At 41.7% G+C, this 21,624-nt stretch overlaps 2 protein-coding genes across 2 annotated transcripts in view; one reads left to right on the plus strand and one right to left on the minus strand.

Annotated features, from left to right (window-relative positions):
• Nucleotides 1–230: 230 nt before the first annotated feature.
• The window catches only part of RP2 (RP2 activator of ARL3 GTPase), a 52,440-nt gene continuing 31,046 nt past the window's right edge, over nucleotides 231–21,624 (plus strand). The window contains exons 1-2 of the mRNA XM_033201399.1: nucleotides 231–526; nucleotides 17,399–18,064. Coding sequence (XP_033057290.1) covers nucleotides 425–526; nucleotides 17,399–18,064 — 768 coding nt within the window. The 5' untranslated portion in view covers nucleotides 231–424. The remainder of the gene's footprint in view (nucleotides 527–17,398; nucleotides 18,065–21,624) is intronic.
• Nucleotides 9,956–10,668, minus strand: LOC117078520 (40S ribosomal protein S8-like). Its single transcript, XM_033202079.1, has one exon. The coding sequence runs from the start codon at nucleotides 10,647–10,649 to the stop codon at nucleotides 10,098–10,100; it is 552 nt and encodes a 183-aa protein (XP_033057970.1). The 5' UTR covers nucleotides 10,650–10,668; the 3' UTR covers nucleotides 9,956–10,097.

Consider the following 21,624-nt stretch of genomic DNA (forward strand, 5'->3'; position numbering starts at 1 on the left):
AGCCAGAGAGCCCACCAAGTCCCAGGAGGGGCGGGGCCGAGGGCGGGCCGGGTCAGGCTGTGGGCGGGGTTGCCCGTGCTTGCGCCATAGCCGGCCCGCCCCGCCCCTAGGGGCTGTCGCAGGAGCCAGGCGTGGATTGGTGTGTGAGTACGTAGGCCTCTCTTCATAGGCCGCGCAGGATTGCTCGAGAGGCTTTGATTGGCTCAACAGGCGTTTAGTGTTCATTGGTTGCGCTGGGTCGTCAGGGCGACGAAAAAGGGGCAGGGGTGCTGGGCCTGGCGGGCAAACTAAGGCTGCGGACTCTTGGGCGGTTCCACGGGGCGTAGTCCGGAGAGCTGCGGGGCCGGGGTGCCCAGGGTTCACGCCACACTCTAGGAGGTACCTGAGCGAGTGAGCTGGCCAGCGAACTCCGCGGGCTGGGACCATGGGCTGCTTCTTCTCCAAGAGACGGAAGGCTGACAAGGAGTCGCGGCCCGAGAACGAGGAGGAGCGGCCAAAGCAGTACAGCTGGGATCAGCGCGAGAAGGTAATGAAAGTCGTGTAGCCGCTGTCTCAGCCTCCCTGAGCCGCTCCGCCGGGGTCCCTTACGGCCCGGGACCGCTGAGTGGGCCGACCCAACAGCTGCCGCACTCTCTTGAACGCGAATAGCTGAAGTCGGGGTGCACGACTCTTTTGGGGAGCGGGGGCGTAAAGTACAGCGCTAGAGAGGGCGCCCAGAGGGCTGTGGAGCTCCGGAAGGAGACTTAGGAGTTTGTTGTCCTGGTAGACAGACTCCCCCGGGAGCTTTCTCTGGCTCCGAACCCTGCCTTGCTCTGACTTCCTGTCGGAGATGATCGATTCGAGAGAGGGAAAGAACCGAGAACGCCCTGAATCTCAAATCACCTCGTTTCACCCACCGGCAGCGTCAAGCGGGGTTTTGTCCAGTCGTCGAGTTACGTATATGGGACTGATTCTCGTCTCTTCCGGGGCTTAATGTTCTGTGGCTGTTTTCTCTTTTGTCTGCCCTCCCCGGCATATCTCTTTGGTGCCTCATGATATATTTCACTGCTGAATTTTCTCAATTACCAAGTGGACTGTTTAATGTACAGCGTTACTGTTCCTCCTCTTCCAGTTATCCGGAAGAAATAATGAATATCGCATCAGTCTTGGAATGTGTATTAAGACTGTAAGGTGAAAATAAGCGGCATAAACCGGGCAGTATTTTACTGCTGGTTTAAATGAATGAAAACTCCCTTATTTTTATTTTTGTATATAGCCAGAAACCAAAAAACTTCGAAAACCTCCATTAGTCTTACACAAAACACACTCGGTCATACATTTCATAATAGTCCTCTTTCTACATAGTTCTCCATTTGTGCTTACTGAACTACTTTGATGGACTTATCAATTATTTCTCCCAAACAAAATGAGAGATTTTTCAAATGGGTATTATAAACAGTTAACTCCTTGCTTACGGCAACATGTCTTTACCCAAGAATACTTTATAATAAGTGTATTAACGTTTTGGAATCACAGACCTTTCTGCGTGATTTCCAAACCCAGCAGAACGTATTCAGGTAAGCGCTGGTCTCTAAGAGTCAGAGTTAAGAAATTGAAAGCTTTTTGCAGCTTTTCTCAGCCCTATCTTTCTGCCCCTACTTCTCATACACACCCTTCTTGGGTCACATGGTACATTTATTCTCTCTTAGTCATACTCGATAGTAGCATTTTATAATGTAGGAGAAGAATGTACTATGCTTTCTATTTCACAAGAAGATTGCACCTGCCATTTAAAGTTATTTGATGGGCGATTTTAAAAGATAACATTTTCCTCAGCCTTTGGATTTCTAACAATGTTCTCTTAGCTTGAACTGTCTGCCATAGAGAAAGTTGTGTATTTCATTTTTATTTTAGTTTTTTCTTTTGAACTCAGGCTAAATCTAAACTAAATAAAATGCCTTTATGTTTTATTTATAGTAGTCTTGGCTGCCTATGACTCATTGTTTCACAATAAATTGTTTTACAGTTAGCGTTTATTAACATTCAGGTTAGTCGGGATTTCTCATGTTAATCCTTCTTTTAAATAAGTGTGTGTGTCTTGTGGTTTTTTTTCTTCTTTTGCCCATTGGCTAAGTAAATGCATTGAGAAATACAATATTGGACACCAACGTCTAAGCTTTTTCCCCACAAATGAGTGTGTAGTAAACTTTCAATTATAGAAACTGTTTTGAGCTTACAGAGAACATTTTTTTTTGAGAACACTACTAAGTTCTGTAGTTGCAGAGATGTAAGAGATGTTATTCGATATATAAAATAAGCTCATGCTTCTGAGTGTATAATAAAAGTTAAAATCTTGATCAACTCAGCCAATCAAAATGAGAATTTCTAACCAAATGAGCATTATATTCTGAAAAAAAAAAACAACAACCCGGTTTTAAAATCTTTTGGACTGTTAAAGAGAATTACCAGCTTACATTTTGAGACAATGCAGATACCACATTTCCCAACATAGCTTTATCTTTTTGGATTTTTTTTTTCTTTTGGAATTACTAGAATTCTTTCTAAGGTGCCTCATTTATGATAGCTTGTTAAATTTTATACAATTTAAATATTTTTTTCTAGGGCCAGGCATGGTGACTCATGCCTGTAATCCCAGGACTTTGGGAGGCCGAGGCTGGTGGCTCTCTTGAGCCCAGGAGTTCCAGACCAGCCTGGGCAATATGGCGAAACCTCATTCCTACTAAAAGTACAAAAATTAGTAGGGCATAGTGGCACACACCCGTAGTCCCAGCTACTCAGGAGACTGAGGTGGGAGGATCACCTGAGCCCGAGACTTAGGGGCTGCAGTGAGCCATGATCAGGCCACTGCCCTCCAGCCTGGGCAACAGAGTGAGACCCTGTTTCCAAAAATAAATAAATAAATAAATAAAATATTTTTTCCTAGTTCCTTGCCTCCCATGAGGTTAATTTGGGCTAGTATGCAAATGTTCTGTATTAGTCCAATGATACATTTACTGAGCATGGCCTTGCTTGCTCCTAGAAGATTTCAGTTGTACCTTAAAAGGAACAGAATGCAAATACAGCCCAGAGAACATAAATGAGATATGATGCATGCATATTAATAGAAATGGTTTATATTAAAAGTTAAGGCTTCTGGAATGTGGTTATGGATTATAGCATATATAGTTTTAAAGTTATATCAGACAATTACCATTCAACTTGTAAGACTTTTACATGTAAAAACAAAATGGGTTGCCTGAAAATTTTCCTTGCAATTTGGAAAAGGGTATTTACATTTTTCCTTAAGTTGTGTAATCATAGTATCTTTTTTAATTTTTCTTTTTGAGACAGAGTCTGGCTCTGTCATCAACCGGGCTGGAATGCAGTGGCATGATCTCAGCTCACTGCAACCTCCGCCTCCTGGGTTCAAGCGATTCTCCAGCCTCAGCCTCCCGAGTAGCTGGAATTACGGGTGCGCACCACCACACCTGGCTAATTTTTGTATATTTTTAGTAGAGACAGAGTTTCACCACGTTGGCCAGGCTAGTCTTGAACTCCTGATCTCAGGTGATCCGCCTGCCTCAGCCTCCCAAAGTACTGGGATTATAGGTGTGAGCCACCACTCCCAGCCCAGAGTATCTTTATTGAAGGGCACCCCTTGGGTTTTGGGGTTTGAGTTGTGTAATTGGGTCAGTCTTAGGGGACTGAAGCTGGGAGAAATTGTCTCAATTAGAAGGAATGTCTGGGGACTAAGCATTGTCATAGCAACTGACATACTGTAGTCAACAGTGTAAGAAGCTCATTTTCTATTGCTGCTGACTTTGAAAAAGAAAAAAGTTTACAATTCTTACACTGATGTGATGAGAAATATTTTTGGATTGTAAGACTTGTGTTTAAATTATTTCAGAAGAAATGTTTTTATCCTTATCTGTATGCTGCCACCCATAGGTAGGCAAATTATTCAGTTTATATGTACTCAAACACCACGTAAGACTCAAAATTATAAGATTTATCCCTGCCCTGCAAGAGTTTACTGGCTTTCTGGAGTTAAAACAGGAAACATTTAAGTACACATGAGGTGAGGAAGAGTGATACGGAAAAGTAGTTTTCATCTTCCAGTTATTCATGCCTATACTCTTCCTCCTAGATAATAGAAATGAGGATTAACTCTCTAAACAATTATGGCTTTAAGTATGAAAATTGCGATTTGAGTAAGGACAACACATGTTGTATCTGTTATATTTGTCTCATATTCAATAGAAATAATACTAAACAAAAATCTTATATCAGAAATTCAAATATCTATTGTGTAACTTTGGGTAAAGCAGCCAACTTGTGCACTTCAGGTTCCTCAGCTATATAGTAGGACAATGCTAAAGATTTCTCTACTGTTTAGTAAGGTAAAGGCCTGTCCTGAAGAAGAGGTTTAGAGAGTAATGGTCACCTCTGAGGAAGAACTTAAACCAGAGGTTGGGCATGACAGAATTGGTTTTAACATAAGGCAGATCATAATTCCCAGAGTTGGTCATCAGTGGAAGGGGTGGCTTTGTTGAGGACCTGATCTCCATGTTAGTCAAAACTGTTGGACAGTTAGGGTGGTAATCTGCTAGAAAGAAGTGTCTGCACTAAGTAGGAGGAGGCTAGATACTGTTTTTAGCCTTCTTTTAAGTATGAAAAGTATTCTAGTTACCCATTGCTGTGTACCAAACCACCCTGAAACTTAATGGTTTAAAATAATGGCAGATATTTTGTTCACAGCTCTCTAATTTGCGTAAGGTTAAGCAGGGTTGACTCTGCTCAATGTGGCATCAACCGTGACAGCTTTCAAGATGGCTTGACCACATAGCTGGCTGGCAAGTTGATGCTGGCTTTGGGCTGGGAGCTCAGCTGGGGGCTCTCCACGTATCCCTGGCTTCCTCACAGCGTGATGGCAGGGTTCCAAGGGCAAGCATCCTAAGAGAGACTGGCAGAAGCTGCATGGTTTTTTCTAACTAGCTTCTTAAATGAATTCTTAAGTCACTTAATTTGACTTAATTTGGATGTGGCAGAAGTAATGCTGAGGCAGTCACAAATGCCCACCCAGTTCCAACAGGAGGTGACCTCTTAATGGGAGGAGTGTCAGAGAATTTGCCAGTAGGTTTTAAATCCTCTACATAAAGTTGTTTAAAGGATATAACTAGTTCTTTATTAATTTAAAAATAGCTTTTTAGAGATATAATTCATATGCCATACACTTCACCCATTTAAAGTATATAATTCATTCTATCTAACTGTATATATATTGAGATGGAGTCTCGCTCTGTTGCCCAGGCTGGAATGCAGTGGTATGATCTCTGCTCACTGCAACCTCCGCCTCCTGGGTGCAAGTGATTCTCCTGCCTCAGCCTCCTAAGTAGCTGGGATTACAGGCGCCCGCTACCACATGCAGCTAGTTTTTGTATTTTTTAGTAGAGATGGGCTTTCACCATGTTGGCCAGGCTGGTCTCGAACTCCTGGCTGCAGGCAATCTGCCCGCCTCGACCTCCCAAAGTGCTGGGATTACAGGCATGAGCCACCGTGCCTGACTGTGTTTTTGTACTCATTAACCCACCACTCTTCATCCTCTCCTCCCCACTACCCACCACAGCCAACTATTGTTGATAATAATTTATTGTATATTTCAAAATAGAAGAGAAAATGTGGAATGTTCCCAACACAAAGACATGATAACTGTTTGAGGTAATGGATATCCCAGTTACCCATATTTGATCATTACATTGTTGTATGCTTGTATGAAAATATCATATGTACCCCATAAATGCATACTACTATTATTATATATCCATAAAAATTTAAAATAAATTTAGTTTAAAAATAGAGTATATAATTCAGTATTTTTAGTAAGTTCACAGGCTTATCACCATGGTCTAATTTTAGAACATTTTCATCCCTGGAAAAAGAAACCCTGTACCCATTAGTAGTCGTTGCCCATTCTCGTCTCCCCCAGGCCCTGGAAACCACAAACTTATTTTCTGTCTCTATAGGTGTTCCTATTTTGGACATTTCACTTCAGTGGAGCCACAATATTTAGCCTTTTGTGACTGGCATCTTTCACTTAGCATGTTTTGAAGTTTGTCCATATTGTAACATGTATCAAGACTTTATTCTATTGTATGGATACCACATTTATCTGTTCATCAGCTGATGGACATTTGGGTTGTTTCTAATTTTTGTCTATTATGGATAATGGTGTTATGAACATTTGTATACAAGTTTTTGTCTGGACATGTTTTCATTTCTCTTGTGTACACATCTAGGTTTGGAATTGCTGGGTCATATGGTGACTCTATGTTTAACTTGTCTTTTTTTTTTTTTTTTGAGGTGGAGTCTCTCTTTGTTGCCCAGGCTAGAGTGCAGTGGCATGATCTCGGCGCACTGTAAGCTCCGCCTTACGGTTCACACCATTCTCCTGCCTCAGCCTCCCCAGCACCTGGGACTACAGGCGCACGCCGCCACGCCCGGCTAATTTTTTGTATTTTTAGTAGAGATGGGGTTTCACCATGTTAGCCAGGATGGTCTCGATCTCCTGACCTCATGATCTGCCTGCCTCGGCCTCCCAAAGTGTTGGGATTACAGGTGTGAGCCACTGCGCCCGGCCTATGTTTAACTTTTTGAGGAACTGCTAAACTGTTTTTTAGAGTGCCTGCACCATTTATATTTCCACCAGCAATGTGTGAGTGTTCAGCTTTTTCACCCATATAAAATTTTGATAAAGGTAAAAAGCATAGAGAGTGAAAAGTATATGGGGCTGGAATTTTAATTTGTATTCTGAACCTAACTACACCTCACTGGTAAAGTAATTTAGCTTTTAGCCCTCAGTTTCCTAAGATCCCTTCCAGTTCTCAAATTCTTTGAGCAGGTCATGAGGGGAAGTAAGCATTGCTAGAAACATCCAGGCAAATCTGGATGAACAAAGGGAATGTGGTAGGATGTAAAAATAGATTCAGATTAGATTAGATGATATGGGGAATCTTTTCAATCCTAAAATTTCATAATTCTATTTTGTTGTTATATATTTCACAACATGGTAAGCTAATATAAATGTAGTACTTCAGTTTCTCGAATCATCAATAGTATATAAGCTCAAGATACTGGGTAGTTTTTGTATTTTTAATAGAGACGGGGTTTCGCCATGTTGGCCAGGCTGGTCTCGAACTCCTGGTCTCATCTGATCCTCCCACCTCCGCCTCCCAAAGTGCTGGGATTAAAAGCAAGAGCCACTGCACCCAGCCTCAGAATTTTTTAGATAAATAGAAGTTTTAAAAATGAAGCATCAAAAAGGAAAAGGTATCAGAAAGCTGAAATAGCAAGGTTGTGGTTAAGATCATTAGATACATAGGATATGAGTTGAATTTTTCATAGTCCCTTTTATTAAAACAATCATTTAAAAATATATTTTTGACCCTGGTACTCTACAAAGCTTAGTACATTTTTCACTTATATAAATTCCAAATAGGCTAAAAGCCTACTGACAATATTGACAGTAGCAATGATGATGTAGGTGTCACTTGGGTTAAGTCATGGGAAAACTCAAACCATAGCGTCACAGAGGCTACCCTTTAGCTTTCATGCCCAGAAGACAATTTAATAGCAAAGAGAATGGATCTGTCTTCTGGGAGGTGTGTATATTGACTAAGATCATAAGTTTTATATTATTATTGAGAGAAACAATGTGTCCTGTTCATTTTCTTATTGTGTTTCAAAGTCATTGAGATTAAGAATTCATATTTCAGCACTATTAGTTCTATAATTATGTGGCACTAATGTTTTCATATGTGAAATAACCTCTCAGCTACATAGCTATCTAGCCCTGAAGCTGACTTAACAATGTTTAAATTTTAAGTATTTGTTTTAATTGAAGTGTAACTTATATACAGTGAAATTTACCCTTGTTAAGTGTACAGTTCTATGAGTTTTGACAATTAATACAGTTGTGGAGCTATCGCCAATCAAGATATAAAATGGTTCCATTGCCCCCAAAAGTTCTTCCTTTGTATAGTCAGTTTGCTCCTTTGTAGTCAGCCCCACTCCCAGCTCCTGATAAGTTTCTATCCCTGTAGTTTTGTCTTTTTGAAAATGTCATGGCCGGGCGCGGTGGCTCAAGCCTGTAATCCCAGCACTTTGGGTGGCCGAGACGGGCGGATCACAAGGTCAGGAGATCGAGACCACCCTGGCTAATACGGTGAAACCCCGTCTCTACTAAAGAATACAAAAAACTAGCCGGGCGACCAGGCGGGCGCCTGTAGTCCCAGCTGCTTGGGAGGCGGAGGCAGGAGAATGGCGAGTGAACCTGGGAGGCGGAGCTTGCAGTGAGCTGAGATCCGGCCACCGCACTCCAGCCTGGGCGACAGAGCCAGACTCCGTCTCAAAAAAAAAAAAAAGAAAAAAAGAAAATGTCATATACATGGAATCATATAATACATAATCTTTTGAGTTGGGCTTCTTTCACTTAGCAGAATGCATTTTGAGATTTATCCATGTTGTTGCATGTATCAGGAGTTCCTTTTTTTTTTTTTTTGAGATGGGGTCTCACTGTGTCACCCAGACTGGAATGCAGTGGCACAATCTCGGCTCACTGCAACCTCAGCCTCTGGGGCTCAAGTGATCCCCCATCTCAGCCTCCCAAGTAGTGGAGACAACAGGCGAGTGCCACCGTACTCAGCTAATTTTTTGTATCTTTTTGGTAGAGATGGAGTTTCAGCATGTTGCCCAGGCTGGTCTTGAACTCCTGAGCTCAGGTGATCCACCTGCCTTGGCCTCCCAATGTGCTGGAATTACAGGCATGAGCCACCATGCCCAGCCAGGGGTTCCTTTTTAATTGCTGAGTAGTATTCCATTGTATGGATATATCACAGTTTGTTTATCCATTCATCAGTTAAAGGACATTTGGGTTGTTTCCAATTTTGGTAATTATGAATAAAGCTACCATAAATATTTGTGTACTGGTTTTTGAGTGAACATAAGTTTTCATTTCACTTGGGTAAATACCCATGAGTGGGATTGCTGATCATATGGAAATTGTTTATTAAACTTTACAAAAAACTGCCAGGTCAGTGGTTCACACCTGTAATCGCAGCACTTTGGGAGGTAAAGGCAGGAGGATCGCTTGAGGCCAGGAGTTCAAGACCAGCCTGGGCAACATAGTGAGACCCCATCTCTGCAAAATGGATAAACATAGCCAGGCATAGTGGCATATGCCCGTAGTCCCAGCTACTTGGGAGGCTGAGACAGGAGGATTGCTTGAGCCCAGGAGTTTGAAGCTGCAGTGAGCTCAGATTGCACCACTGCACTCCAGTGTGGGCAACAGAGCAAGATCCTCTCTCTATTAAAAAAAAATTAATTAAAAATTTAAAAAATAAACTGTCAAACTATTTTTCAAAGTAGCTATGCCATTTTGCCTACCAGCAGTATATGAGAGATACAGTTGCTCCACATCCTCACATCACTTGCTTGGTATTGTCAGGTTAATTTGTTTTTAAGAGACAGGGTCTGCTCAGTCTCCCAGGTTGGAGTACAGTGGCATGATCATGGCTCATTGCAGCCTGGACCTCCTGGGCTCCAGCAATCTTCCCACTTCAGCCTACCAAGTAGCTCGGACTACACTACATGTGTCTGCCACCACACTCAGCTAATATTTTTATTTTTTGTAGAGACAAGGTCTTGCTATGTTGCTCAGGGTGGTCTGAAACTCCTGGCTTCAAGCGATCTTCCCACCTTGGCCTCCCAAAGTGCTAGCATTATAGCTGTGAGCTACTGCACCTTTCCTAGCTTTTAAAAACAATGTTTAGCCATTCTAATATGTGTGTAGTGATGTTTCATTGTAGTTTAACTTGCATTTCCCTAACGACTTGTGTTTCCCTAAATGTTGAGCATTTTTCATGTACTTATTTGCCATCCATATATCTCTGGTAAAGTGTTTATTCAAATCATTTGCCCATTTTTTTTTTTTTTTTTTAACAGAACAATAAACACCTTTATTACACGGGTGAAGACAAAACAAGGATTTATTTGCCTTTCCGGGCCTTGATTTTCCTAAGATAGAACTCCAACTCTTTGCCCTCTAGCACATAGCCATCTGCTCAGCCACACTGTCCCGGCCTGGAAGCAATGCATGCAAGAAGCTTGCCCTGCTGGAACTGCTCCTCCAGGAGACTGCTGATTTTGGCATTCTTTTTCCTTTCATCATATTTCTTCTGAATTTTTTTAGATCGTTTTTTGTTTAAAATCTCTTCTTCCTCAGGAGTCAGCTTGGCTCCCTTCTTGCGGCCCAGGGGCAGCGCGTAGTGGGACTCGTACCACTGTCGGTACGGTGTGCTGTCGATGAGCACGATGCAATTCTTCACCAGAGTCTTGGTATGGACCAGCTCATTATTAGATGCGTTGTAGACAACATCGATGATCCTTGTTTTACGAGTACAACACTCTGAGCCCCAGGAGAAATTCCCTACGTCCAGCCTCAGGGCACGGTATTTCTTGTTACCTCCCCGCACACGGACTGTGTGGATGCGGCGGGGGCCAATCTTGGTGTTGGCAGCCGGGCGCCCCAACTCATACTTCCGCTTCTTGTGGTAGGGCTTTCTCTTGCCCCCGGTTTTGCGGCGCTTGTACCAGTTGTCCCGAGAAATGCCCATCGCTCGGCGCTGGCTGGAAAGAGCCATTTGCCCATTTTTTTAATTGGGTTATTTGTTTTCTTATTATTGAGTTTTTCAGAGCTCTTTATATATCCTGGATACAAGTCCCATGTATGTTTTGCAAATACTTTTTTCCCAGTTAATAACTTGTCTTCTCTTAAGAGTGTCTTTTGAAGAGCAAACATTTTCAATTTGGGCAAAAGTTCAATTTCCACTCACTTTTTCTTTTGTGGATTGTGTTTTTGTTTTCACATCTAGGAATTTTTTTTCTTTTTCTGAGACAGTTTTGCTTCGTCGCCAGGCTGGAGTACAGTGGCGTGATCTCGGCTCACTGCACTATATATATATACACACACATATATGTATGTATATACACACACACATACATATATGTATGTATATACACGCATACATATATGTATATACATATATACATATATGTGTGTGTATGTATATACACATATATACACATGTATATACATATATATGTGTATATATACACACACATACATAGTGTGATCTATATAGAGATATATATGTAAAGAGAGATATGCCTGTTTATGAACTCTCTATTCCATTGATTTGTGCATCTAGTAAGCAATTGTTTTTGTCTGAATATGGTTGAATATGAAGAAGCCGCCAAGAGAATGTATTTAGGAGCCAGAACGTCTATGCCTGAGACTAAGATCAAGCACTGACTCACAGTGTTTCCTTGGACAAGTTATGTAGTCTCCATGTGCCTCAGTTTTTTCAAGTATAAAACAGAGATAATTATAATACACAAGCCTTATAGGGGTTTTTATGGATTGAGTGAATGATTATAGAGTACTCAGTATGGTGCCTGGTACATTATAGTGCTTCTTATACTCCTGAATCTTTTTACTTCTATTGGGACTGGATTTTCATTGGAATTAACAAATCCCATTATTTTATCTCACATTATCATTATGGGAATTTAACTGTGGAAATGAATTTTAATGAAAAATTTGTATTGCTTCTTAGATAATAAGATGTTCATTTTTGTTTTCTGTTGGGAAAATAATGCTTAACTTGGTTTAATAGATGTAGGACATTAAATTGATATCAGATGAATTACAACTCTTGAAATTTTTCTTTGATTTTTTTTTTTTTTTTTTTTTTGAGACAGAATTTGGCTCTTGTCTTCCAGGCTGGAGTGCAGTGGTGCGATCTCAGCCCACTGCAACCTCCACCTCCTGGGTTCAAGTGATTCTCCTGCCTCAGCCTCCCAAGTAGCTGGGATTACAGGCGCCCACCACCACGCCCAGCTAATTTTTGTATTTTTAGTAGAGACGGGGTTTCACCATGTTGGCCAGGCTGGTCTCGAACTCCTGACCTCAGGCGATCCACCCACCTCGGCCTCCCAAGTGCTGGGATTACAGGCGTGAGCCACCATGCCCAACCACTTTCCTTGATTTTTAAAAGCATATTCATAACCTTTTAAGGATTGTAGTAAGAAATACAGTCTAGGCCACGCATAGTGGCGCACGCCTGTAATTCCAGCACTTTGGGAGGCTGAGGTAGGCGGATCGCTTGAGTCCAGGAGTTCGAGACCAGCCTGGACAACATGGCAAAACCCCATCTCTACAGAAAATACAAAAATAAGTTGTGCGTGGTGGTGTGCGTTTGTAGTCCCCACTACTCAGGAGACTGAGGCAGGGAGAATTGCTTGAACGGTGGAGGCCGAGGCTGCAGTGAGCTGTGAGTGGGCCACTGCACTCCAACCTGGGTGACAGAGTGAGACCCTATGTCAGAAAAAAAATACAGTCTAAACTAAACTCACTTCATAAATGGCTCTTAGGAAAAAATAATTTAAAACATGACCTTTCCGTGTTTGTGATTGTAGACACTTTATTTCAGAACTAGTAACCTGCAAAATTACGATGGATTTCAGTTTCAGTTGTTTATTATTACTTTTTTTTTTTAAGGGTCAGGGTCTTGCTTTGTCACCCAGGCTGGAGTGCAGTGGCATGACCATGGCTCACTGCAGCCTTGAACTCCTGGGCACAAGCAGTCCTCCTGCCTCAACCTTCTGAGTAGCTAGGACTACAGGTGCACACCACCATGCCCAGCTAAGGTTTTTTTTTTTTTTCCTCTTCCACCAACTCACTTCAAATAATCTGCTAAGTTTTAAAAAACTTTTTTAGAGCTGGGGGTTGTCACTGTGTTGCCCAGGCCAGTCTCAAACTCCTAGCCTCACTAGGCCACTGGCCCACTCTCAAGTAGCTGGGATTACAGATGTGAGCCACTGTGTCTAGCTCCTGTTACTTTTTGTTTTGAAAACTTTCAGGAATTGTTGAGAAAGTACAGCAACATAAATCTTAAATTTCTCCTTGGAAGGCTGTGCTGACAGTCCAAATAATTTTATACTGCGGAACTATTTAGCTATAAAATCTTTAGCTATCAGGTTAATTTCTCCCTATGAGCTAAGAAAACTGGAGTGTCCAGAGAAAATACTTAGGATAGTAAATTACATTTAACTCCTCAGCATTGGCAGCTGTTATGGACTGAATGTTTGTCAAATTCATATCTTGAAGCCCTGCCCCCCTACACATGGCTGTATTTGGAGATGGGACCTCTAAGGAAGTAATTAAGGTTAAGTGAGGTCATAAAGGTAGAGTGCTGATCTGATAGGATTAGTGTCCTTATAAGAAGATTCAGTTAGCTTGCACTTACTCCCTCCCTCTCCTTCACACAGAGGACAGGTCTGGTGATGACATAGCAAGAGGATGGCTTTTGCAGTCTGAGCAGACTAAAACAGGATGCCATAACAAAATACCACAGACTGGTGGCTTAAATAACAGAAGTTTATTTCTCACAGCTCTGGAGCCTGGAAAGTCCAAGATCAAGGTGCCAGCAGATTGTCTGGTAAGGGCTCTCTTCCTGGCTTACAGACAGCTGCCTTCTTGCTGTGTCCTCACATGGCCTTTCCTCTGTGATTCATCCTTCTGCCTTACCTCCTACAGCCATTGAATTATCAGTCTGCTGATTCTCTTTCCTCAGTATTTCTCAAATTCATCCCATCATCTTCTTCCCTACTAACTACAGCTCTGGTTCCAGCCCTTTCTGTACGACTACAATAATCTCTCAGATCAATCCATGTTCCACATGTCCTTATCTCATCAGAGTAATTATTCTGACATGTAAATTTTGCTTATTTAAATCTTTCTCTGGTTCCCTCTTGTCTGTGGATAACTTCTAAGCTTTATAATCCGGTTTCTGCCTACCTCTGTAGCTTCATCTACTAGCATTCTGATAGCATGTGTAACACCAAACTACTTTCTTTTTTTTTTTTTTTTGAGGCGGAGTCTCGCTCTGTCGCCCGGACTGGAGTGCAGTGGCCAGATCTCAGCTCACTGCAAGCTCCGCCTCCCGGGTTTATGCCATTCTCCTGCCTCAGCCTCCCGAGTAGCTGGGACTACAGGCACCCGCCACCTCGCCCGGCTAGTTTTTGTATACCAAACTACTTTCAGTTTTCCTCCCACTCCCTGAAGAATTTTACTTTGTTCCTTCTGTTACTTTTACCTGGCATGGGAAGGGAGGGTCCTTTATTCCTACCCCTTTTACCTAACGAGCTCTAGCTTATCCATTCTCACGTTTTGCAGAACTTCTACCCCACTTCTCTTCCCCGCCCCAGAGGTCCCTTCTCTGTCCCCTCCAGAATATTCTCAGCATCTCTCATTACATGGTCAAGTTGTTTTTAGTTTAGTTTAGGTGAATGTTTACTTCTTTTATGGAAAGAGCTGGTCATATTCATTTTAGTGCCTAAAACAATGTCTGGCTAATACTGGGTATTCAAATATTTGTAGAGTGACTGAACATCCAGAAAGTTAAGGTAACATTTTCAAGATCAGGTTGATTATAGGGGACAAAATTGGGACTGGAAAATGAGTACCTCTTTTATTGCCTCATACTGCAGACCAGTACTCCTCCTAGTACAGCATGTAAAACTGGCTAAGTACAATACCTATTGTGTAATTACTAAGTCAATTTAAGCTCATTTGCTAATTATTAAGATGATTAAATTTTGCTTTGTAAATCAAATTTTTACATATTGTATATATGGGAGCCTATGGTGCATGAATAGTTTTGCATGAAATTTATATAGTCACAAACAGTTATAACAGTTGAAGTAGATAAGAAAGTCACATGGAATAAACAAAAATAGGCTTTTAGTGACCATATTTTGATAGGTCAGTTAAAATAAAAAAATTAATGTGACATTTTCCAGGCATACTGTTTAAAAGATTATGTGGGCTGGGCTCGGTGGCTCACGCCTGTAATCCCAGCACTTTGGGAGGCTGAGGCGGGCAGATCACCCAAAGTCAGGAGTTTAAGACCAGATCAGCTAACATGGTGAAACCCCATCTCTACTAAAAATACAAAATTAGCTGGGCATGGTCGCACATGCCTGTAATCCCAGCTACTCGGGAGGCTGAGGCAGGAGAATCGCTTGAATCCAGGAGGTGGAGGTTGCAGTGAGCCAAGATCGCGCCATTGCACTCCAGCCTGGGTGACAAGAGTAAAACTCCATCTCAAAAAAAAAAGAAAAAAGAAAAATGCCGGGCATGGTGGCTCATGCCTGTAATCCCAGCACTTTGGGAGGCCGCGGCAGGTGGCTCACAAGGTCAGGAGATCGAGACCATCCTGGCTAACATGGTGAAACCCAATCCCTACTAAAAACACAAAAACAGGGGCCGGGCGCGGTGGCTCACGCCTGTAATCCTAGCACTTTGGGAGGCTGAGGCGGGCAGATCTCGAGGTCAGGAGATTGAGAGCATCCTGGCTAACATGGTAAAACCCCGTCTCTACTAAAAATACAAAAAATGAGCGGGCGTGGTGGCGGGTGCCTGTAGTCCCAGCTACTTGGGAGACTGAGACAGGAGAGAGCCGAGTTCGCGCCACTGTACTCCAGCCTGGGCAACAGGGCGAGACTCTGTCTCAGACAAAAAAAAAAAAAATATATATATATATATATAAACAAAATTAGCCAGGCATGGTGGCAGGCGCCTGTGGTCCCAGCTACTCAGGAGGCTGAGGCTGGAGAATGGCGTGAACCCGGGAGGTGGAGCTTGCGGTGAGCCAAGGTTGCGCCATTGCATTCCAGCCTGGGCGACAGAGCGAGACTCCGTTTCAAAAAAATAAAATAAATAAATAAAACTAAAAAATAAAGGAAGGAAGGAAAGAAAGAAAAGATTGAGCTATAGTTTGGAAGATCTAAGGATAGAAATGGCCAAGAAAGAAAGAAAGAAAAGATTGAGCTACAGTTTGGAAGATCTAAGGATAGAAATGGCCAAATTTGAAAAATTGCATTGTAGCTTAATAAATGCTTGAATCGAATTTGCTTGCATTTACATATTGTGATTCTTGTGCCTTCAGGTTCTTCTGTTTTCTATAGCATATTGCAGAAATCAGTTGGGGTTTAGAAACTGAGACCCATACATTGATTTGAAAAAGGATAGAGGCCGGGCGCGGTGGCTCAAGCCTGTAATCCCAGCACTTTGGGAGGCCGAGACGGGCGGATCACGAGGTCAGGAGATCGAGACCATCCTGGCTAACACGGTGAAACCCCGTCTCTACTAAAAATACAAAAACTAGCCGGGCGAGGTGGCGGGCGCCTGTAGTCCCAGCTACTCAGGAGGCTGAGGCAGGAGAATGGCGTAAACCTGGGAGACGGAGCTTGCAGTGAGCTGAGATCCGGCCACTGCACTCCAGTCCGGGCGACAGAGCCAGACTCTGCCTCAAAAAAAAAAAAAAAAAAAAAGAAAAAGGATAGAGAAATATATTTCAGTCTGGGTACATTCCCATTTTCAGAATTTTATTTTATTATTATTATTATTTTTTTTTTTTGAGAGAGAGAAAGTCTCACTCTGTCCCCCAGGCTGGAGTGCAGTGGTGCGATCTCGGCTCACTGCAGTCTCCGCCTCCAAGGCTCAAGCTATTCTTGTGCCTCAGCCTCCCAAGTAGCTGGGATTACAGACGTGTGCCACCACGCCTGGGTAATTTTTGTATTTTTAATAGAGACAGGGTTTCGCCATGTTGGCCAGGCTGGTCTCGAACTCCTGGTCTCATCTGATCCTCCCACCTCCGCCTCCCAAAGTGCTGGGATTAAAAGCAAGAGCCACTGTACCCAGCCTCAGAATTTTTCAGAGAAGTAGAAGTTTTAAAAATGAAGCATCAAAAAAGAAAAAGTATCAGAAAGCTGAAATAGCAAGGTCGTGGTTAAGATCATTAGATACATAGGATATGAATTGAATTTTTCATAGTCCCTTTTATTAAAACAATCATTTAAAAATATTTTTTTGACCGTGGTACTCTACAAAGCTTAGTACATTTTTCACTTATATAAATTCCAAATAGGCTAAAAGCCTACTGACAATATTGACAGTAGCAATGATGATGTAGGTGTCACTTGGGTTAAGTCATGGGGAAACTCAAACCATAGTGTCACAGAGGCTACCCTTTAGCTTTCATGCGCAGAGCACAATTTAATAGCAAAGAGAATGGATCTGTCTTCTGGGAGGTGTGTATATTGACTAAGATCATAAGTTTTATATTATTATTCAGAGAAACAATTTGTCCTGTTCATTTTCTTATTGTGTTTCAAAGTCCTTGAGATTTAAGAATTTCTATTTCAGCACTAAGAACTGTGCCTGGCAGCCAATAGGCATTTAGCTGATATTTGTTGAATAATGTTAATAATACTCAAGGTCTGTGTTTTGTTCCTGCAGGTTGATCCAAAAGACTACATGTTCAGTGGACTGAAGGATGAAACAGTAGGTCGCTTACCTGGGACAGTAGCAGGTCAACAGTTTCTCATTCAAGACTGTGAGAACTGTAACATCTATATTTTTGATCACTCTGCTACAATTACCATTGATGACTGTACTAACTGCATAATTTTTCTGGGACCCGTGAAAGGCAGCGTGTTTTTCCGGAATTGCAGAGATTGCAAGTGCACATTAGCCTGCCAACAATTTCGTGTGCGAGATTGTAGAAAGCTGGAAGTCTTTTTGTGTTGTGCCACTCAACCCATCATTGAGTCTTCCTCAAATATCAAATTTGGCTGTTTTCAATGGTACTATCCTGAATTAGCTTTCCAGTTCAAAGATGCAGGGCTAAGTATCTTCAACAATACATGGAGTAACATTCATGACTTTACACCTGTGTCAGGAGAACTCAACTGGAGCCTTCTTCCAGAAGAAGCTGTGGTTCAGGACTATGTTCCTATACCTACTACTGAAGAGCTCAAAGCTGTTCGTGTTTCCACAGAAGCCAATAGAAGCATTGTTCCAGTATCCCGGGGTCAGAGACAGAAGAGCAGCGATGAATCATGCTTAGTGGTTTTATTTGCTGGTGATTATACTATTGCAAATGCCAGGAAGCTAATTGATGAGGTAAGGACAAAGAGAAGAGAAATAGTCATACACCTAGATTTAAAAATGGACCACTATGGAGTACTTCCATTCTTTTCAAATTGGCTATTGGAAATACAGGCAACCCTCAAGTTATAATCCTTTGCCACCACCCCCTCCCCCAATAGATTTGTCTGTAAGTAGATTGCTGGGGCCTCAAAATACTTTCTCAAAGAAACTTTAAAAATATATATAATTCAATTCAGTAAGCATTAAGCATTTGTTTGTAAGTAGATTGCATGGGCTTCAAAATACTTTCCCAAAGAAACTTAAAAAAAAAATAATTCAATTCAGTAAGCATTAAGCACCTATTATGTGCTAGTTACTGTTATATTTCACTGATGATAGGATGTCTATTTGTTTTCCATGGTTTTGCTTATCTGGAATGCATCTTATAATTGATAGCAACTCAGAAATGATGAACTACAGTATATGCTGGAGATGAAGATACATAGACAAAATTCTCTGCCCTTAGAGTTTTCATTATACTAGATGATTTCCAGAGAAGCTCACAAAAGTAGTACTGCTTAGTAAAGCATGACATTTTATAATTATTTAGTGGGGAAATTTCTTTGGAGTTCTAATTGGTTAGGGGGTAAGAAAATGCAATGTGTGTGTGTGTGTGTGTGTGAGAGACGGGGTCTCGCTCTGTCACCAGGCTGGAGTGCAGTAGTGCGATCTCGGCTCACTGCAACCTCTGCCTCCTGAGTTCAAGCAGTTCTCCTGCCTCAGCCTCCCAAGTAGCTGGGACTACAGGTGTGCGCCACCACGCCCAGCTAATTTTTTTTGTATTGTTAGTAGAGACAGGGTTTCACCATGTTGGCCAGGATGATCTCGATTTCTTGACCTCGTGATCTGCCTGCCTCAGCCTCCCAAAGTGCTGGGATTACAGGCATGAGCCACCATGCTCAGCCAAAAATACATTTAGGAATACAACTTTTGGACCCTGTTGTGACTGTGACAGCAACCTCCACATTATGTTCCTTATTTTCCTTTATTGCCATAGAAGGGAGCTTGATGCAGAAGAGTGAGATGGAAGCTAGGTTGGCAAAACTCATAGGCTTATGAACAGTGGGTCTTGGTGAGCTCATGAGTAGAGAAGGGTTTTTGGGGTTGCAGCTTCTGCTTGAAAAATAATTGGAGATACAGAGGTTAGGGGCTCCAGAAGCAGCAGTTCCTTAGTTGGTGGGTGCTCCAGTGGGAAGACAGCAGTAGGATGTACTGATTATGCATTAATCAGGTACCTTCAGGAGGAATCTGTTTGAATTTAAAAACCAAACTTACAGAAATGGAGAAGTGAATGGAAAACTCATCAAGTCTTTTTTTTTTTAAGACGGAGTCTCACTTTGTCTCCCAGACTGGAGTATAGTGGCGCCATCTCAGCTCACTGCAACCTCTGCCTCCTGGGTTTAAGCGATTCTCCTGCCTCAGCCTCCCAAGTAGCTGGGATTACAGATGCCCGCCACCATGCCTGCTAATTTTTGTATTTTTAGTAGAGACAGGGTTTTGCCATGTTGGTTAGGCTGGTCTCTAATTCCTGACCTCAAGCAATCTACTCACCTCGGCCTCCCAAAGTGCTGGGATTATAGGCAAGAGCCACCATGCTCGGCTGGAAAACTCATCAAGTCTCTTTTTGAATGGATTTTTTTTTAAAGTTGGAACATATCAAAAGGAATGATTTTAGGAAAATATTAAAAATGAATACCTTTCAATAGCTATACATTCCACAATGTAGAAAACCCATGTAGAAATGTCTGAAATCTACAAAGTATATCTGAGGTATAGTTTTTAAACCAACAGAAGTCAAAGTATAATTTTAAGACTTTTAGATTTTCTTTTTTACTTATGCCTATGTGATAAAAACATTCTATGAATCTGGTAAGATATAGAAAAATGTGCTTCTGGCTTTTGAGCTATCTGATCACATGTTAATCGAACATCTGAGGTAAATGCTTTCATTATGCTGTATGGTGATTTAAAAAAAAAAAAACTACATACAATTTTCAAAATATGTAATTATTTAGGTTAAACTCCTTTTTTGTAGGTAATGAGGAGTGGACATAAAGAATATTTAGCATGTTTAAAGAGAAAAGCCATCAAAACAGTGTTTCTTCATGAGTCATCAAATGTTCTTAACCTTTTAACCTTTGGTATCTGGTATGTGAAATGGCAGTGTTGTGTGCCTTTGAAAAGAATATGACCAGGAAGAATGATGTTCTTTAGATATCCCCTGGAATACAACATAAACAATAATCCCACAGCGACAATAATAACTAACACTTACATAGTGTTTACTATATGCCAGGCACTATGGAAAGGAATTTAAATGAATTAACTCAATACTCAAAACAACTCTATGAAATAAGTGCTATTATTCCCCATTTTACAGATATGAAAAATAGACCAAAAGAGGGTAAGTACCTTGCAAAAGGCCATTCAGCTAGTAAACAGCAGAGCCATGATTCCAGTCCAGGCAGTCTAGCTGTGTAGGCCACACCTTAACCCTTAAACATGATGCTGTTATGCTGCCTCAGTGGTAAAGGCAAGTTGCTGAATGCCTGGTGGAGCAGGAATGTGACTGAAAGCATGTGGACTCTAGGGCCTTCCAGTCTAGGGACTATTTGGCTATAGTTATCCTATCTTATTCTGAAAGTACAGAATTAAGGAATGAAGAGAACAAACAAAAATAAAAAATAAAATACCAAGTACATGTGAAGAGGGTATCAAAACATGCCGAAAGACAAAAGACTTACATATTATATTGAGAGATTACATTTTTAAAAAATGAAATGAGTTCACAGGGAAATATGTATAGAAGCTAGTGAATCTTGAGATGAAAAAAATAAAACTTGAGTCTTTCTCATGTCATAACACAAGTATCTTAGGACAGCTTAGACTGAAACTATGATTGCTAACTCTATATTTGTTAAACCCCAGGAGGATCACAGAATTTTGTTTCACATTGTTTTAATGCATTAAATACTTTTTTTTTTTTTTTTTTGCAATAGGAAGTATACAATTTGAGAGAGGGTAGGAAGTCTAAAAAGGCGGGGTAAAGCAGAAAGTACACTCCATAGGAAGCCAAGAGAAGTTACTAGACTTTGGTTTTCTCACGTAAAAATCAGATTCCGGCCAGGCGTGGTGGCTCACACCTGTAATCCCAGCACTTTGGGAGGCCGAGGCGGGTGGATCATGAGGTCAGGAGTTCAAGACCAGCCTGGCCAAGATGGCGAAACCCCATCTCTACTAAAAATACAAAAATTATCCAGGCGTGGTGGTGGGTGCTTGTAATCCCAGCTACTCGGGAGGCTGTGGCAGGGAATTGCTTGAACCCACGAGGCAGAGGTTGCAGTGAGCTGAGATCACACCACTGCACTCCAGCCTGGGCGAGAGAGCAAGACTCCGGCTCAAAAGCAAACAAACAATAAAAATCACATTCCTCGACTTCTCTTACCTACATCACAGATATGTACAGGATAAAGTAGAATAAAATAGTTTGAATTGTTTGAGAGTATTTCATCATCTGAAATTGAAGTTGGGTA

The sequence above is a fragment of the Trachypithecus francoisi genome, unplaced genomic scaffold, assembly GCF_009764315.1.
Source record: "Trachypithecus francoisi isolate TF-2019V2 unplaced genomic scaffold, Tfra_2.0 Lachesis_group6, whole genome shotgun sequence".
NCBI lineage: Eukaryota > Metazoa > Chordata > Mammalia > Primates > Cercopithecidae > Trachypithecus > Trachypithecus francoisi.